Consider the following 19,455-nt stretch of genomic DNA (forward strand, 5'->3'; position numbering starts at 1 on the left):
AAGCTGATAAAGACTGGATAAAAAAAAAAAAAAAAAAGACTCATGTCTGGTATTACAGGGCAGTTTCCCTAAATGTGCTTTTGCCACCTAATGGACAAGTGGTCAGATAACAATGCAGATTTCATGCAGACAGCAGCCTTAGTTCACCCATGAAAAAGAAGTAGGAGAAATAATCATGTTAACACCACATTAAACAAAGATCAAGATTATTAGAGCAAAGAATAGAATTCTTCCTACAAGGACATTATTGCCATTTCAGTCAAAGCAAGATTAGCTTCCAGCTTTTCAAAGGAGCTGCACCACTAATGCTCTGCATGAGTATAAGACAACAGCCCACCAAGGATAGACTATTCATTTAAATAAGTCCCACAGGTCTGCGCAAAAAAAAAAAAAAAAGTCAAATTATAATGCCTCTGCAGCAGTAAAGGAGTGTTGTTTCAGCAGCCTTGGGTTTGTGGTTGAGGGAAGAAACCTCAGGCTTGCTAAGTGAAAGAATTTAATTATGTATATTGTGGACTGAATCAGGCATCAAATTGTTTCCTCCTTTGTACTCAATTTTATTCACCAGGAACATTTAAGAATTATTTTTTTAAAAAGGAGGTACAGTGCAGCCATTTTGATGTTTTTTTTTTGTTGTTGTTTTTTTTATGATCAACATGGGGCATACAGCAAATCCAATCAACCAAGGTCTCCAAATTAAAGAATTTAATTCAAGCATTTTCCAGGTCTGGGTAATGAGCATTGGCATTTCCAAATCTTACTCCCCATTCTACTTTTTAGATTTTTTCTTAGAATTAATGCATCCATCCATCACCCTGTATAGGTTTCAAAAGTCATTCTCAAAAAGTGGGACATGGTTCTCCCCCCCGGTGGTACATGGGCAGCCCAAGGCACTTTAAATAAAAGTGCAACATTGGAAATCTATAATTGTGTCAATTAAAACACAAAGTGTTTTGTGGTGGGCATATATACCAGGCTTTTACTATATTTCAATCAATTTATCGTTAATTGTCACACTGACACTGTTGCCACCGTATGCTTGACCACGGAAAATGAGCCGCCCGTCACATCATTTACACTCAGCGTGGCTTTAACCCCATTCTAGCTGTCTCCGGGAGGGGGTGCAAACTGACAACACCACGCTACATGAGGAAGTAGCCGTTTACATCTTTATCAAGGCCTCTTCATGCCAGTTGAGAGCAACAGTCATTTCTTTCCTGGAGCTTTTCCATCACTGGATGTCTCTAGAGGTTCACATTTGCAAACTTTCCCCAGAATGAGCGGCCGTTAGCTCCCCATGTTTTCCGTGCAGATCCGTCCGTTTAGTTAAAATTCTGTCCTTGTGAATGCGTCAATCATAAACCAAGCTTTAATAACTGAGTCTGTATATTTGGCAACTTTTCAGACCCCTCTAGCATTTTTTCCAACCAAAAGAGCAAAAACAATAGTAATGGATAACGGAAAATTAGCGATGATTTTCTGTGTTGCTGGAAACTTTGGAGACATGTCTTCAGGTCACTTGCTGCTGTAAGCTGAGAAATAGCTCCACAACAAATTAGTCATAACATGTTTTTCTCCCCACTATTTTCTAATTATTTAAGATTTCACAGTCACATCAAGTAAACTACTTTGATGGTTTTGATGTGATAAAGTATTAAAAATAGTTTAGATATAAAGACTCATAAAAGGCAATGTAGGTATTCCACAGCCAATAGTCCTATAATAAATACAAACTAAAATAAATTGGCAAATATCATTTTTATGATGAAGCATAAACATAGGGCTAATGACTACATTGGCCCCAGTTTGTCCACAGCTGTGCTACGGCTGTCAGCTATTCTAAGTAATGATCCTCTCTTGACCGTTGCTCTCACAAGAATTGACTTGGACTGCGAGTAATGAATCGGGTCTCTCCTCCTTCCATCTGTGACTTAAAAACTCTTCATTAATGACTGCCTTGAAACCTGTGGGAACCCAGTGTTCAGAAAGGACTCCCGTGGACCAATGTTTCTTCTGCAGGAAATTAAGCCAACATGATGATTTTAAGGATCGTTATCTCTAGCCGCCTAAGAAGAGACTGAGAGTGGACAACAAATGCCTATCATTAAACCTAAGAGGAAACTAAGCCTTATAAAGTCTTTGCAAAATAGAGTTAATGATGTGCAGGTAGATGGAAAAAGAGCACCCTAGGGTGATCTTAATTAGACATTTTCCATCTCTAAGCAAATAAAATGATCCTACATCAGAAAGCCATTTGCCAGGCTGGAATGGCAAACGTGATACGTGTTAATCAGGCAATAATTCATATGAAATAGTAACATTATTTAAGTCACAATTTTGGAGTCAGATTGGACTGCTTTGCATTTTTACTGAGAAATTATCTTAATATCCTACAGCTATCAATTCTTAATCACTTTAAATGTGACTAACAGAATGCATCAAGCTATATTTACAAAGATACCCGCAAATATTTGGATTAATTTCTTCATCAACATCACATATCTTTAGATTAAACACCAGAAAAATAAAAGGGGAATCATTTTATACAAAGAAGAATCTAGGTTTCAAATCATGCTGCAAAGGCGATTAAAAGGGTAATAAAGAATTTTCACAGATTAACTATGATTTCCATTTAGATGTAACGCATCATTATAGCACACCAAGTATGAGGTTGAGGGGAGGAAGCTAATCTTAATAATTAGAGTCTGAGCATGCACACGTATAAACTGAAAACAACCTGCCATTTAATTTGAATACAATGGGAATTGACAACGGTGTCCCAATTGCTTGTGAAACACATACAGCTCCCAGCATGCCATTCTGTATGCAAGTACTTGTAAATATTTCCTCTAGCTGTATCAGGGATGCTTGGCTCACTTACCAGCCTCTGAGCTTGTATGCCTCTGGGATATCTGGGTTTATCATCATGGTGCTGCTGAAGGATGCAGAAAGTGAGCGGCCTCCATAGTCCGAAAGCTTTGCCCCTTTTATGGCTACAATCGGCTGTCCAGAGCCGTCAAACTTTTCTGCCTAGAGAATGAAAAGAAAAAATAAAAAAGAAAAATAAAAAATGCAATTGACTTTTGTCTATTTTGGTCCAACAAGTTTTTTAACAAAAAAAAAAAGGGAGCTCACATTTAAAGAACTTAAAAACCTCAGACAGCTGAAATAACCAGACGATCAGAGAATAAAAAAATAATCCACCGGGGAGTAACTGAAGACTTCAGACGGGAGAAATCTCTTCAAAGTTGTTTGACACTGTCATTGTTTTATAAGGACTACACATTTGATTTCATCAAATCCCTTTGGAGGTGGGATACCTTTAAAAGAAACTAGACAGAGGAGCTCTGCATCTTTAAGAGGAAAATAAAACGGGATTGAACTCAGCACAAGGGAAAACAAAAATCAACTTGAGGAGTTCACTTGCATTATCACAAGGATACTTTTCAGTCAGTAACTAGTCTGTTAACGTAATATTTATAGGTGTCCAACTTTTCAGGTTTCCCCAACTAAAGGAAGGAGCAGTATACCAATGATCCTCCTGTTCAAATATTCCTTGCACAAACTGAATAAGCAGGACAGCTTAATACAGATCTAATACTGATGCAGTCATTTAAAAGTCTTGGACAAAAAACTGTCTGGAAAGAAGTTAGCAACACCTCCGCACAACCCTGTTACTACTTACTTCCTCTCCCCACAGTGTGACGTTCACCAGCTTCCCAGACATGTCCATCAGACTCAATGTTCTCTTAGATACTTCCCGGTTGGACTTGGTTGTGAGTTTGGTCACCTCGTCCACACTTCTACATACTCCAATCACATCTGTAATGCAAAAACAAATAGGTCTTACCTCTGGCAGCATAGTCTGGAACAATTATTGGACCACCAAACACTGAAACTTAGTTTATAGTCATTTTGCATCTGAAATGCATTATAGCTCAAGTATGATATTATCAAAAACACAAAGGAATTACTGAGTGTATCTAATTTCTTAAGCTGTCTGAGACAATTCTCCTTGATGTGATTTGGCAGTGAAATAAAACTGAATTGACTATAACATTGAGTCTTATTTCATAATGGTGGAATGTCTTTTCTTGCTAATTTAATTCTCTTTGCACTTCCAACTAGTTTGTTTGATGAGAAACCATGAAAGAGCTGCAAGTGTTTCACTACAAGTCAATCATGCATCACTCAAACAGTTAGTATCAGTTTTACCAAATTATAAAGTATTAATTACTTTGTAAAGACTTTAAAGTATTATTGGTTTTATGATACAGAAATGACCAGTAACACAAACATTTTTTATTTTAATTGTTTAAACAAGTAAACAGGGGTAGAACATCTATTTTTAGGGGGAGCTGAGTTACACCGGGTTATCTTTTATTATTAAATTTCCCTCTTATTTCTTCCCCAGGTCTGGGGTTTCATCATATCGTGCATTCAAATTCTTTAACCAGTTTTAAAAGTCTGGAAAAATAAATGAAAGCAGTCTGCAGCCCATAAAAGAACAAAAGAATTGATGAATAAAAAAATATATATCAAAATTTTGTCAAAACACGTTCCTCAACCAAAAGCTGGACAGAACTGTATCCATTATTAAAGATCTTTTTATTTTTTGCTAGAGACACGTTTAATACTGCTTTAGATGCATACTGTTGTCTTTCATAATGTCTTTTCAAAGTTATTTGAAAAGATGCAAATTTGGATCCATTTTACCTTTAAGTGCCCAGCCTAAAAATCTCAAACCTGGAGGAAACTAATCAAAATGTTATTCAAACAGAAATCTTACCCTAAAGATTAAGTAAAAACATCATCTACCAGTTAAAGCAACTTTCCCCCAATTTTTATTAGAAAATTTAAGCACTTTCAATGTGCATTAGTGTGCAGACAAGTACAGTCGTGGCAAAAATTTGAACAACTCTCATCACCACTAATGTAATGCAATTACCTCCTAGTAAATAAGCCGATAGTTTCCATTACAAACTATCCACAGAATGGACCATTATAGGAAGCTTAGAAACACCTCAGCAAGAACCAAGCAGGGCATTAGTTACTTGATTTGTGCCATTAACACCACACAAGACATTTAAAATGTATTCAGATGTCTTTGTGGATGAGGGTGCAGCAGTAAATATGTGCTGCTGGGATTTCTCCCTGGTAGAGTGGGTGCTTAGAGGGTCAGGAAATGAAAGAAGTCAGAGTAACACTGATTGCGTTGCAGGATAAAACTTTAAGAACTATTCACTCTGATCTTTTCACAGAAACCCTGAGCTCTATTTTATATTAGTCAAACTTATATTTTAGGGTTATCTAAGTATTTTTATGCAAGACGAGAAGAGTTATTAAATGTAAAGAACTGAGCAATGAACCACGGACTAATGTTAAACTAAAATTATTGTCCTTCAAGAAAAGCCTGATGGTACATCTCTACTAAAAAATCATTTTCTTTAAAAAAAAAACAGTGCTTTAATTTATCTTATACAGATTATAAACAGAGCAAATGCCTTTTTTTTGTCCACCGACTAAGATTGTTAGTTTTAAAGTGTGACTGCTACTGCAACGTGTATGTGGGTATAGATATGGGAATAAAAGCTCCGTACCAACAATGGCATCCTTTTCTCTGTTTTCCAAGTCCCCAATGGAGACAAAGTCACACTGCACCATGGGAACATCGCAGCTGTCCTCACAGGGAATGACGGTAGACTCTCCATTGAGAGTCATTTCATAGTCGTTCTTCACTGATGTGTACTGCTTGTTTGCGATCTTTAGGGAGCCCCTGGAGACATAGTAGACCTGGTTCATGCAGAAAGATAAGCTCGGTGTTAATCAGAGATCTGGGGAGTATTTCACCTGACTGAATGGTGCAAACGAGATAGGACTTTAGACAGCAGGGGAGGTGGGGAGGCATCAACAAAGGCTGGCAGATGATCATAAGCTGCTTATTGTATGGGTATGAGGCTGCCAGATGACTCATTCATAGTCTCTGTGGTTTTAACTCGCAAAGTACTGGCAGCTGTTGACAGCGCACTGTGCTGCCAAATCTGTCTTTAACAGCAAAGAGAAAGAAAGTTTCGCCAGATCGTTTGGATATCCTGAACCGGTATCTGTTGGATGAATCTCACCTTGCCAACCTCGATCAGAGAGAAAAACTTGTCAACTTCTTGGTTAAAACCAGTCACACGGATTTCTCCCTTTAATAAAAAAAAAAAAAAAATTACTTTGAAAAATTAAAAACAACTGACAAATTTAAGCGATTCTGAGACAGTTAATTTTTCATACAACATAAAAACAAAACTTACGCTCTCATCTACCATCTCCATCGAGAAGAGCTTTCCTTCGCCGCGAGCGTTGCTCCACGTACGAATGGAGCTCTTGTTGGTTACACGAGCACGGATTGTCCACCTTTAAAAGTAAAATAGGAAGGATTTTCTCATTCGAGGCTTGTAAAAGCAAAGGTGTTCCTACAAGCATGCATGAATAAATCTAAGCTTTCTCAATGCACTGGATCTCTGTAGCCCTTAAAAAAAAAAAAAAACGTATTCTTAAAGCCTTTTTCTATCCTCCAATCTTTAACGCTTCTGTTTTTTTCCCCAGGTCATGTTTGTGTCCATTACAAAAGTAAAATAGCCCACTAATGAATCATTAAATAATGGTCACCTATTTGTTGGAAATGTTAAGCATGTCTACTCACACGCATTTGTAAAACAGTGATTGTGTATTTGTGTTCTCATTATGTCAGAAAGCAGAAGATGGACAGCCAAACATTTAAAAAATAATTGATTGACTTTACTCATCTAACAGTGGAGAAATGTACTTGTTACATCGGCTCAAATAGTCAAAAAAGAAGAAGATTCCTTAAGGACAAATGTGGAAGCACTAAAAGGAGCTCAATTCCACCTCTTCTTTACATTTAATGTAAAAAGAAACTACATTTTTTTCAGACCTTGAAAACATTAAAAACTCTAAACTTTCTATAATTTGAGAGACAGTATAGAATGGGGGAAAATATATTATTAAGAAAAGAAAATAATTCTTAATAATTCTGCTTGTCTTGCTTCGTCAGGTGGAAAATTCAAGTATCTTCATATAAAATCTGGTCTCTGTAACAAAAACCCTGTTTGTTGTGGAAGTTGTTACTCAGAAAGGGAGACATAAACCCATCAAATAGCTTATTAGCCAGCTTTTTTTATATATGCGTTTAAAAAAGGTTTAGTTAGAGAAAAAAAAGAGGTAATTTCAAAACAGAAAATTTTGATTATATTGAGCAAGTTTGCAAAACGGACTTTCATCCAATAGCAGATGGTTGAACTGTTGAGGCTGTTGGTTTTGCAAAGATATGTGCAGCAGCTACTAAACAGTTTTAAACTATAATAGTTTTGTTTGCCTTAAAACAGTATAGAACAGGGACTCCTCTCGTACAAAGCAGAGCGACTTTGACTGCGAACATATGAACAATAAATCCCATAATATAGTATAAAGGAAGAAAAAAAATGCAGATCTACCAGAATAGTTAAGAAAATTTATCTGTATTCAACATAGAGTAATTTTAATTATACTACAACCATTTAGCTTCAGATGGCCCCAAAAATCTATTGAAGATCAGATAAGACAAACCTCTGTGATGGCAGGGTGTAATATATAAACACATTAGGTTCCAATCATACTTTCTAGGTCTTCAATGAATGGATATCAAAGTAAAATGTTAGGCTAACAACATATAAAGCATGCATACTGACTTGGACTGGTAAGGGTTGAGACTAGCGATGGGGACAACTTTGGAGCCACCCCCTGGAGTATCAGGCAAAGCAGAGGGAACCTTCTTCATGAAGTCTCGATTTAAATTCCTGTTCACTGTTAGAGGAACAAGGAGAAAAAAATTTATCTGTGATGAGACATATTGGCTTAGAGTCAAAAGAGAGATACATACATCAATCATCCTGGGAAAATTACCAAAATCTAATTTCTTTCGATTGTAACCGCTTGATCACTAATTAGCTCACTTGTGAGAGAAAGTTTCAAAGAAAAGAGGTATCAGTTTAAATTTACCAGTGCTGACTTAATTCGTGCACGACAGAGAGATTAGAACAAGAATGATATCAAACCAGGTGGCTAGAGATATATGATCCAGCGTTTTGGTGAGAAGTATGATTCACATTTCACAGAATCAAGGCAGAGTGTGAAATGCTATAACAAACTGGATCCGCTCTTCCCCTGGAGAGCATTGCTGCCTGACGTTTAGATTTTCCGTTTGAGCAGGCACTGCACATTAGATTCGTGTGCGTCTCACGTGGAGGATTAGAGTTCAAAGTGTCCACTTAAGTCCTCCAACTTTGCAAACCACTGTACTTCTGGTAATTAAGCCCCGAGATCAAGCGGCGCACAGAGAAATGAACAATGACTGTGCTGATGAACAGGAGGCTGCCAAAATCTTAATTCCCACATGGCAGATTTGATGGATGAATATCTACCATGACACACGCAGGAATAAAGCACAACCGCTCTGACAGCTGGATTTCACATGTCCCCAGGTTAAAGTTACCAGCAAAAAAAAAATCTTTTTCGAATCTTTGACATTTACAACCAATAGTCGTTCATCAAGAAGTCAATTTTGTAATCTAACCCGCACTCTTGATTATGTGTGGCTGAATCAATAACCCCCTAAAAAAGTGGATATATTCACTAAAGCACACAGGCAAAAATGAATACAGAAATGCAGGTGGGGTATGAAAAAATATATATATATATATTTTTTTTCTACTATTTAAAAATGTAAATATTTCCACAGTGGCTGTCAAAAAAAGTCATGTGAATCTTCAAGTCACTGCTCTGCAACAGATGACTGCTGCCATCTGTTGGTCATATTCTACAAGTACATATCATCCCTGGATGTTTTGAGCAGAAAATTCAGTCTATTCATCTAAAATGAAATTTTGCAGCTTCAACAAAAGCTTTCCCTCACCTTCATTTCTATTTTGCTGCTGCAGTGGCTGTCTGGTTTCAGGCACCGGAGCTGGAGCTGGGGCTGGAGCTGGCTGCTGCCCTTTACTCTGACCTGTACAGACATTCAGATTAAAATGAAGAATTCTGTATTGATATCAGGAGGTAATCGATATGTAAATACAACACAGAAACTTGTATGGAAAAAGAATTCATATAAAGCAATATTTATCCCAAACACTAATTTAGGTTGCAGATCTGAAGTTGAACAGCTGTGCACATGGTCTCTATGACTTTTGCTTTACATATTCACTGATATGGTGGCAGCTTACAAAGTGGGAGAATATTTACCATCAGAGTAAGGTGTAGGGTCTCCGATTTTACCACCAACCTCTTCAGCAGGCTTCAGGACCTGAATTTCTAAAATGATGACCACTCGTCTGCAATGAAAGATAATACTTAAATGCATACTTTGGAAATGTTTTGATCAAGTTTTTATTTTATTTTATATGAACTACAGAAAATGTTACATTCCCACAAAATTCATGAATTTCTGAAGTCGACTAAGAAATCTTCATACCGTCCATCTTTGAGCATATTTGTCACCTGCCTCTTCAGGAGGCACACACAGTTTGGAACCAGAATGTTTTCCTCAGCCATGTAGTTTAGCTGAGTTGAGAGCATAAAGGCTGCAAAGAGGTGAAAGAAGAGATTTAGACTGGGAGAGCAATGATTTTATAGGCTTAGAAAAGCAACAACCTAATCCTATATTGAATCTTTAGGAAAACCAGTAAACTCCAGCACTATTTTCACCGTGAAATCATTAAAATATGAATCCTAACGCTCTTCTTGTCAATCGCTCATAACTCCTACACTATTGCAAACATTGATCTATAAAATAATATGGAGTCCTAATAGAAACCACCTAAAATTACAAGACTTGAAGAGTAGCGGGTCAACTGCTCACACTGGAAAAAATTGAAACCTAGAAAAGTCATTTTTTCTTATAATAAGGGCATTTGTTCTTGGACTGAGGAGGTAAATGAGACATCTTGCCATTAGAACAAGACAATTTACACTTAAAATAAGAAAACACAATTGCATTGTCTTATTTCAAGTGCATGTTATCTAATTATCTTATTCTGAGAGAAAAAATACCATCTTATTTACCTACTCAAATTAAGGGTAAATACACTCAATTTAAGAAATTGTTACTTTTTTCTAGATTGTTTTGCCAGTGCTCTTTTCACAATCTCATACAGCTGCCTCTAAATGTTTAAAGGAATAGTACACCCAAAACATGATTAGCCGTCATTTTCTACTCACCCCCATGCTGAACAACACTCTGGAGTACTTTTTTGATATCTCAAATGCATCTGGAGATCTGGGAGGCTTCTTGCTGTCTAATGACATTCAAATAATGGAGGTCTATGGTGCCCGAGACAGAAAGGTCCATAAAAGTCCACAAAAAACATGTCAATATTCCTCCATACTGCTCGTCCAATGTATTCCAAGTGTCCTGAGTGGGTAGCATCCAGAATTTACTCGAAACGAAGTCATTTAGAATGTTTTTAGAGCATAAACAGTAGTGTATAGGATTTCCTGAAAGCGCGCACCTGCGAGTTCACGACGCTACGGAAGCCGGCAGACCAAACCAGCGCATTCAGCTCGGCAAAGAACTCATGCTCTTCCTCAACACTGAAGTCCTCAGACATTTTTCTTTCGTTGTTTCTTTCTTTGCACAGGTAAACAGCACATTTCTTCTTCTACGCTTGCACTATCGGCAGAGCAGACGCTGAAGGCGCACTTTCATCTGGTTTGGTCTGCCGGCTTCCGTAGCGTCGTGAACGCGCAGGCGCGAGCTTTTAGGAAATCCTATACACTACTGTTTATGCTCTAAAAACATTCTAAATGACTTCGTTTCGAGTAAATTCTGGATGCTACCCACTCAGGACACTTGGAATACATTGGACGAGCAGTATGGAGGAATATTGACACGTTTTTTGTGGACTTTTATGGACCTTTCTGCCTCTGGCACCATAGACCTCCATTATTTGAATGTCAGCAGACAGCAAGAAGCCTCCCAGGTCTCCAGATGCATTTGAGATATCAAAAAAGTACTCCAGAGTGTTGTTCAGCATGGGGGTGAGTAGAAAATGAAGGCTAAGCATGTTTTGGGTGTACTATTCCTTTAAGCTTACCAGTAAGTATAAAACAGCGTGGTCTAATTCGTGGAGATTTTTGGGAAATACTGACAAATCTGAATAAGCTACGTATCAACATTATATTATTCCATGCTAAAGATAAACAAACTGAAATAGTGTTCATGAAGTAAAGTGACAAAAGTGTAAAATTTCTAGGCACAAACAACTAAACAAAATAAAAACAACTTACATGAAAGTGTGTGTCGTCCATCGCTCATCATCACCCTAAAGCGAGCGGGCCCATTTCCACCATCAAGTCTGCGTATATTCTAAATATGATGATTAAATTGTTGATTATTTTGATCAATTTAATGGTATAGCAATATGATGTTTCTCAATTGGAACAATAATAAAAAGATGATAAGATGAGGAATAAAACAAACAAACAAACAAAAAAAAAAGTAGGAAGGTTAAAGCTTTTTTGGCCAAGTTCAATCCTTTCCATAAAAATAACCTAAAAACCAAATATTGCACTTAAAATACCTGAATAATGTTAAACTTGTGAGAAAACAAATAGAGCAAAATGAAACAAAGAACAAGGACAAAGGAGGGGCTTTATCATTCTCAACACTGATTGATTTCAAGAGGGGAAACAAAAGCTTATAAAAGACAGCTTTTTACAGTTATATCATATTGTTATATTTAAATTACAAGTTTTTAAAAGTTGGAATGAAAAACCAGGTACATATATTACACAATGATGTTCATCATTTTTGAAAAATAATTTAATTCGATGTTCTTTGTACAATATTCCTCAATTAAAAGCAGTGTGTATATAGATATTAAAGTCCAAAACCTGCAGCGGTTTACAGCATTCTATTTATGTAGTTTATAGAATATTTAAGTAGAGCGGATAGCATATTGGTGATCATTTATGGTAAAGCTCTATAAAAATGGCCTCGTTACTTACCACCAACTGAAGCACTGCCTCGTTCCAACCGCTACCATTTGCTAAAGCCTGGAAAACCCATTTAGATTAAATTACAGCAATACAGTCACACATAAACGCAGTATTTTCATTCAAATTATTTTATCAACTTATTTGTAGCTACTTTTATTGAAATTTGTATTTAGTCAGTTGACATTTCTGTCATTTACAACAATTAAAAATATTAAAATGTAAAAGTGTATACTTTCAGCTGTGCTACAGATTGCATTTATTTAAATCGGACAATGTTTGAACAAATTAATGTAAGCAAACTACAGCAGACAAAAAATAAAACTTGCTGAAATTAGTTTGGAAAGACCCAACAATAGTTAAGCTTACCTCTATCGCCCCCGCTGAAAGGTTTGCCATGGCTCTATGAAGGTGGTTTAGCTAGAAAATAAGATTTAAAGTAGTTTCAACAGGTCAACCAGGTAGAAGAACCTCACTCTGGAAACTGCTTTAGTTGTGACTGGCGCGAATGCTTTGACGAGGCGCGCGCGCGAAGGTTTGGGTCCTCGCAGCTTCCGTTTCCGTTCACTGATCTGAAGTCAGTTTACGACGCTTCAAAGCGCACTTGCAGCCATAGATTGCAGCAGATATCAGTCGCTGCGAAGCTGACCTGAGACCAGCCGCGCCAAAACTGACTATGACGTTGTTTTGTCTTCGTGATATGTTCAAAGTATGTACGGAAACAAGCAACTTTCATACTCCAAAAAAAAAAAAAAAAAAACGATGGGAATAGAAGGATTTGGATTGATAAATATTTGTTATTGTTTGTTTGGACAAAAAGATTGTTTGTAAAATAGGTTATTTTATTGTATTTTATTATATTATATAAAAAAATGAAATGTTAGAACTGTAAATTTACAGCCATATGTTTATGTTACTGTTTATATAGATATATATCTATATATATATATATTTTTTTTACTATCTTTCAAGGCTGCACTTTTTTGTATAGAGAGCTGTTCTTAACGAAATTTCTTTCTGTTTTACACTTGTGTAAACAAAATGACAAATAAATTTGTCTAAGATACCACACATAGCAAATAAGAAGCACACTTATTAATAGGGGTGAATAGGACTGACAAGGGAGCCTATATTTTCTGTCGTTAATTAGGGTTCCTAAGGGTGGGAATATCTCGATATCATGACATACAGTACACTGATAAATGTAAATTAAACCGAACAAAATGCATCACTGTTTGTTTTTTGTTTTTTCAGTTGGATTCCTTTAAAAAAGGAGGATGTTATACATTTTTTCCTGATGACCACTTTCCTGATTTTGCTGCTGCATCCTGCTAGAATAAAATTAAAAAGCAATTTATTTCGGTAGTTTAAAACGTGAAATTTATTTGTACAAAACGATTACACTCTCTATGATGTATTATACATTTTTGTTAATTTGTATTGTTATATCTTACATTTTATTTTAAGATTTGGGGAGATAGGGATATCCCGTAGTCCCAATTGAAAAATACTTACATATACAGAAATGTCATGGAGAAGACATGTGCTTTGACATTGGCTCAACAGACAGTAGTTGGCCATCTCCACCATAAGGAGGATGACACAGAAGGTAATTGCTAAAAAGGCTGACAGTCAAGCAAATTAGTATTCAAGCTTAATAATAAAATGTTATTGTGGAGCTGAAGAAGCAGCAGGGATGACTGTTGCCTATTCAACAATCAAGACTTTTGAGAGATTCAAAGCTTGCTGAGTGATCTAATCCTTTTTTCCTTTTTTTTTTTTTTTTTTTTTTTTTTTTTTTTAGATAAAAGCACATTTTTGCACTTTGTTTGGAAATCTGCCTGTGCAATTTTTTTGTTTTATCAAGTCAAAGTCAGTGCAGCTGTATTTGTGGAAACTCTGGCTTCTTTGTCTAGACAAAGAAGCTTTACAAAAAGTTTGATTTTCTTTCCTACCAGGACTTGACACTTACACACACTGCAGCATGAATCAATATTTAATGTAAGATCTTTGTGCTTGACTGGCCAGCAGGAAGATGAGGGACACCAGAGCTCACAACACAGATCCCCTATAGGCTGTTATCAAGGCAAACTGGGCTTCCTTAACCCATCAGAGCTACAGGATGGCAGCCTTCATTCCAGGCCTCGATGATATAGTCAGTCATGCAAAGCATAGAGCAGGTATTAAGTGTATAAGCTAAGGACATTCCTTTTCAATGATCTCTACTTTAAAAATAATTTTTATTGGTCTTTGAAAATATTTAAATAATCTGAATTATTGACAGTTTGTAGTCATAATCATCTACATAAATACTTAAAATACATCTGTCTAGTAAATCAGTGTATAAGATGATTTTTGCCTTCTGAAATTAAAATGAAGTATACTATTATGAATTGAGATCCACATGTAAAATTGATACAGTATTTTATTTGTTTCTCTACATCTAAGTTTAAAAAAGTATTTTTGGTTTCAAAATGCTGTGTAACCTTTATACTGTTTATGCAATATAGACATCATAGATATTTTCCTTATATGCACAAGTAATTAAAAAATTGTATACACAGTTTTTACAAAGCGTAAAAATAATATGACCTCCCTGCTAACCTGGATGTCCTCTGCTTCTTTGTTAAATGCTATAAAGCATTTATTCAAACATTTTTGTTTTATTTAAGATCAGAAGTAATGCTGGTGATGCTGATTAAGATTAACACATTTATGCACCTGCAAAACAAGCATAAAAAGTCCAGAGATATACTGAATTAAGGAATATTGTTGTTCCTGATCAGCTGTGCTCTTACATCACAACATCTTGAAAAGTCTAAGTGATGTAAAATAAAAACATCAGCATGGTCTAATAGTACAAACCTTCAAGTTTTTATTTGCTGCATTTTTCATTTTGCTTTTTCTACAAATTGCCATCTGGTGTTTTTGTGTAAGGAAACAAGCAAACATTTTTAGTTTTCAAAGATTTTTTTTTTTTTTTTTTTTTACCAGAAAAGCAATACTGTAGACTTAGCTTGTACAATCATACTATTGGTGTGAGTTTTTTCTAGAGGAAAAGAAAAGGAATAAAGTTTCTACTTGGGAGGATTTCCAAATGAGCCCACATAATTCTTGTCAATTGGGAATCCCACTTTATCTTTGCTTCCAAATTCTCCCTTTTCCAGGACAGGGGCTCCAGGATTGGGATTGTTGATGACACCCATGAAGATTGGTATCTGAGTTACATCATCCATCAGCACAAAGAAGAAGGGCTGAATGAGGTGAAAAATAGGATTTGATGACCTTGAGATGACGATAGTTGTGGCTGCAGCAGCCCTTGCGCCATCCTCATTTATTTCAATGCCAGACTTGTGCATAAACCGAGACACCAGTAGAGTGCCATCTGCAATTCCAGCCAAATTGGGATTCTGGAACATCTCCCCGAGACCTAATAGAAAAACCACAGTTAAATAGGAAGTTCAGAGACACCTTTTGTTACAGCATTTACTGATGTGGAAAGATCCTGTCTTACCTAATTTGGTAAGAACTTCCTGTAATTCTTGGGAGTATTCCAGTTTAAATTTTGGAACTTTAACTTGAACAGCTCTCTCTTTGGGTAAACGTTCATACAAATCAGAGATATTTAGATTTGAAGACAGTAAAGACACATTCACTTTTCCAGACTCAGGCATTATAACCAATAAACTCATGTCGTTTGTGAAAGGGAACCTTGCCACCTGCACAAGGAGACAAAACATTGTGTTGCAGTGGAACAGAGATGATAATATAATTAGAGTTTCTAAAGGTTTGTATCTGTAAAGTACTTTTTTACAGATTTTACAACTGAGTTGTTGGTATATAATATTTACAATTGGGTGATTTACTTTTTAGCAAAAAAGTTACTGCTGATGCATGAAGAGTTATGTACAACTACATGCTCTACTGAAATAGTTTTAGTTCACACAGTAAAGGGTTTTGGGAGATTTAAAAATGAATGAAAGCACAATGAGGATTACTCTGAATAAACTCTGGTCAAATCTTAAAATCTGCTGTTAATAGAGCAGATTTATTCATCAATTTGATTAAAGATAAAAAAATCTAAAGCCTACATAAAAGTTTTTAAAAGAATTAAAAAACACATCCTTACACAATAAAAAAAATCATTAATGGCATAATTAATTTTTATCTAGTCTGCAAACAACTTTCCAGAACAAAAACTCTAGACAGTATATTTTACCTGAGCTTCTAGCTCATTATCAATGAAAAAACTCAGCTGGTGTTTGGCATCTTCCATCATATCAACATCCACCATGTGCAAATCATCCAGGTAAAAGACACCTTTGGAGGTAAAGTTTGGGTCAAAACGAGCTTTCCATTCTCCTGTTGGACACATGTTAAAAATGTTCTTTAGTCAGCAGCATCCATTAAACAGAAAACAATTCTTAAACAAACAATCATGTTTTTTTCATTGCTTAATCAATGTGTTAGATTATATACTAATGGGTATAAAGATGTACATGAATAAAATAGATTATAAAAAAGTTTATTTAACTGATAACCAACTTCAAAATAAACAAAATATTTCTTAAAGATCCATTATAGAGACAATGCTCTGAAATTATATTATATTATAAATACAGTAAATGAAAAACATAATATTCTGTTAATTAGAAAAATAGTATATTACATACTATGGCCAACAAAAGAAGATATTTAATCTAGATTGGTTATGTTAGCCACCGGTTGTAAAGATGGTGGTTGTTAAGTGTTGTGTTCAAGACTGTTACTGGGGAATAATGCAGTTGGGGAACGAGAAGCATTTCAGAAGAAGGTATACAAGAACAAGCGTTTACTAGAGCCTTTACATTTTTATAAAGCAAACTTATTTAATTTTGGTGTAGGATTAACCGGCAATGCAGGTTTTAAATATAAAGTTTGTCAATTTACTTGATAACTGTCAAGTCTGCAGTATTTCCCATGATTGTGGAGATCAATATTCAAAATCCCACATTTGTTTTTATGAATTATCAAATTTTTTTAAAGAAACTGAATTATGTCCATAATATGAATCTTACAACAAATAAAACTCATAAAATATCAGTTTACATGCTATGAGTGTATCTCAGTTTTAGCTTGAACTAAATTAGGTTAATAAATAGCCTTTTAAATAATATCCTAATTTATTTAGATACACCTGTAAGTTTTAAGTATATTATGCTTGCTGGTCACCTTTGAAATAAACAGCATTGATGAGCATGAGAAGTATATTGGGTGGTAAAGAGGGTAGGAAGTCAGTTATTTTTCCCTCTGTTACATTCTCTACCCATCCATTTATCTGCTGAAGGCTTTCCACTATTGCAGGTTCTGAGTCATAAAACCGCAGAGATTCACGCACAAACTCTTGCTTTGCCTTAAACCCTGAAAGAAAAAAGAAAAGGCTCAGTTTTGTTGTTCAAAATTAGATTAAATGGGACAGTAACAGCAGACAAATAGCATGCATGAGTTGCACATTTGATATGAGTGTTAGAACAGACGAATGCTTCTTAGGACTAACCTTGTTGCAGAAACATGCGCGTGGCAATTTGCGTGTCACTGTTTCTCAGCTGTCTTAGGACATTACGCAGAGACTCATGATAGCAAGGTACAGCGTTTTCATTAAGGTGATACATCAACAGCTCTTCCGTCTTATTTTGGGCACCTTAAATAAACAAAACATAATCGCACTTTGCAATCTTAAATATGCCATTTATACAGAAACAGTTTCTGTGGGGCTTGCATACCTAAAGCCAGCTGCGAGAGGGCCAGGGATATACTTAGAGGAGAAATGATGAGATTTGGCTGCTCCGTAGTCGTCTCCAGGTTCTGTAAGAGCTGCAAACCCAGTCTCTGAATTGCAGCAGTGATCATTTGTTTGGTGTCAAGGCTTTGACCGATAACCTGACAACCATCCCCTTCTTCTTCATCTGGTAATGTCTTGTTTGTCGGCGGAACGGATGATGCACTAACAGTTGTATTGTTTACTGTTGTTGGCTCTGCAGTACCCTGGCTTTGCCCTTCCTAAAGTGAAGGAAAACACAATCAGGATCCAGTATAAGTGTTTTCCTTAAAAAAAACAGGCTTATTAAACACTAGCTTCTGAATTCTTACTTCTATGGGTTGACTGGGAGTTAGAGGAATTAGGGGGATTGAGTGATCTTCTGCCACTTCAGCATTCTGCTGAGCACAAGATAGCAGAGAACAATAATCTTTAAAGGTTTTTTTTCAAAAGTAAACAATGAAGATTATTAAATCATTTATTTCAGTGATTTACAGTAGCTCCTTGGCTGCAGAGACAAATCAACAGGAGTGTCAGGCAGAGTTCCATATCCATGAAAGTAACTGTTGGAGAAAAATAGATTAAACAAAGAACAATGACATACTTTAGAGGCCTGCCTCTCTTGATTAAACTCTTGTTCATAGATGCATTGTATGAAGAAAAATCAACCGCTTTTCCAGTTAACTTAAAAATAAACATTTTTAGCTTCCATATGACTTTATCTATGATTGGAGATTGTTTTGAGTAAATGAACAAATGTGTCCTAAACATTTGTCGAAATAATTGACCCGTAAACTGAACTCAACTAAAGTTACAAAGTTTGCACGTTTAGCCATATTCCAAAGTTAAAGCTCACGGTAGAGGAGTGGTTTAAATTTCTATCGAGATAATTCTTTGTAACAAATGTGGTTACGTTCATGTTTTAGGCATTCAATTTTAACCCGAGACTAAGTAAAAGTCTTGAATTTGTCAAAATGGCAATAAATTTTAAAGCATTAAAATAAAGAATGTGTTTACCTTTTTGAAATGAAAAGAAATCTCTCCTGGCTGGTCCAAAAAAAGGAGAACCTACTGTACTATGAATGGCTAAATTCCCTGAGTAAAAGATTGGCAGTTGCACAGCAAACAGTTAAATATCAACTTGCATTGATCAGGGGGTTTGTTCAAACCACTATTTGTTTGCAAATGCAGCTACTGAGGCTCATATGGGGTTAAATAGTAACGCTTGAGTTATGCGGTTACTTTTCATGCAATCGGGACGTTTATATGACAAAACTTCATCTTTGACAGGAAACATTACTAACCAGTTACAAAAATGTAGTTAATCATGTGTGTGGATAAACAAAACATGCTGACTTGATGCAGAGATACTTGATGTCAGGAAACACACCCACATTTCCAAGAAGACCCAGATTTTGACATCAGTTAAATAAAAGAGGTTCCAAATTCCCTTTACTGAACAGAAATTTCCCACATTAAGGTTGTAACTATTCAAAAAGAAGCACAGAAATCGTACAACTTCAAGCAAAAAAACTTAAAGCTAAGACTGCAAACACAAAGATGTACACTTCACCCAAAGTGGTTAAAGAAAACAGCAAAGCAAAATTAAACTTAATGAT

At 35.8% G+C, this 19,455-nt stretch overlaps 2 protein-coding genes across 3 annotated transcripts in view; both read right to left on the bottom strand.

Moving 5' to 3' along the window:
• rpa1 (replication protein A1) overlaps positions 1-12,570 on the bottom strand; it is a 28,019-nt gene extending 15,449 nt beyond the window's left edge. The window contains exons 1-12 of the mRNA XM_038303393.1: positions 12,409-12,570; positions 12,052-12,099; positions 11,332-11,410; positions 9,518-9,626; positions 9,289-9,377; positions 8,960-9,052; positions 7,737-7,851; positions 6,300-6,402; positions 6,123-6,191; positions 5,601-5,793; positions 3,686-3,822; positions 2,882-3,030 (exon numbers count right to left, since the gene is read on the bottom strand). Of these exons, the coding sequence (XP_038159321.1) occupies positions 2,882-3,030; positions 3,686-3,822; positions 5,601-5,793; positions 6,123-6,191; positions 6,300-6,402; positions 7,737-7,851; positions 8,960-9,052; positions 9,289-9,377; positions 9,518-9,626; positions 11,332-11,410; positions 12,052-12,099; positions 12,409-12,438 (1,214 nt within the window). The 5' untranslated portion in view covers positions 12,439-12,570. The remainder of the gene's footprint in view (positions 1-2,881; positions 3,031-3,685; positions 3,823-5,600; positions 5,794-6,122; positions 6,192-6,299; positions 6,403-7,736; positions 7,852-8,959; positions 9,053-9,288; positions 9,378-9,517; positions 9,627-11,331; positions 11,411-12,051; positions 12,100-12,408) is intronic.
• A 2,321-nt stretch (positions 12,571-14,891) lies between these two features.
• Positions 14,892-19,006, bottom strand: serpinf2b (serpin peptidase inhibitor, clade F (alpha-2 antiplasmin, pigment epithelium derived factor), member 2b). Of its 2 annotated transcripts, none has more exons than XM_038303407.1 (9): positions 18,854-19,006; positions 18,332-18,399; positions 18,169-18,234; positions 17,802-18,078; positions 17,576-17,719; positions 17,251-17,439; positions 16,259-16,401; positions 15,554-15,758; positions 14,892-15,469 (listed from the first exon to the last, which is right to left on the bottom strand). In XM_038303407.1, the coding sequence occupies exons 2-9, from the start codon at positions 18,389-18,391 to the stop codon at positions 15,117-15,119; spliced, it is 1,437 nt and encodes a 478-aa protein (XP_038159335.1). In that variant the 5' UTR covers positions 18,392-18,399; positions 18,854-19,006; the 3' UTR covers positions 14,892-15,116. The 2 variants fall into 2 exon arrangements, with proteins under 2 accessions (XP_038159335.1, XP_038159334.1); XM_038303406.1 differs by having other exon boundaries at positions 18,169-18,237.
• Positions 19,007-19,455: the final 449 nt, after the last annotated feature.

The sequence above is a fragment of the Cyprinodon tularosa genome, unplaced genomic scaffold (assembly GCF_016077235.1).
Source record: "Cyprinodon tularosa strain WSP-4 unplaced genomic scaffold, ASM1607723v1 ctg51, whole genome shotgun sequence".
Lineage (NCBI taxonomy): Eukaryota > Metazoa > Chordata > Actinopteri > Cyprinodontiformes > Cyprinodontidae > Cyprinodon > Cyprinodon tularosa.

What these genes read in the sequence shown, in the direction of transcription:
- serpinf2b (XM_038303406.1), bottom strand. Translation starts at nt 18,391, where the DNA reads ATGGATATGGAACTCTGCCTGACACTCCTGTTGATTTGTCTCTGCAGC. An exon ending in CAATGCTGTTTATTTCAAAG is followed by an intron (nt 16,402 to 17,250) that starts GTGACCAGCAAG and finishes TGTGTCCAACAG; the next exon opens with GAGAATGGAAAGCTCGTTTT. An exon ending in GGAAGTTCTTACCAAATTAG is followed by an intron (nt 15,470 to 15,553) that starts GTAAGACAGGAT and finishes TTTTTCTATTAG; the next exon opens with GTCTCGGGGAGATGTTCCAG.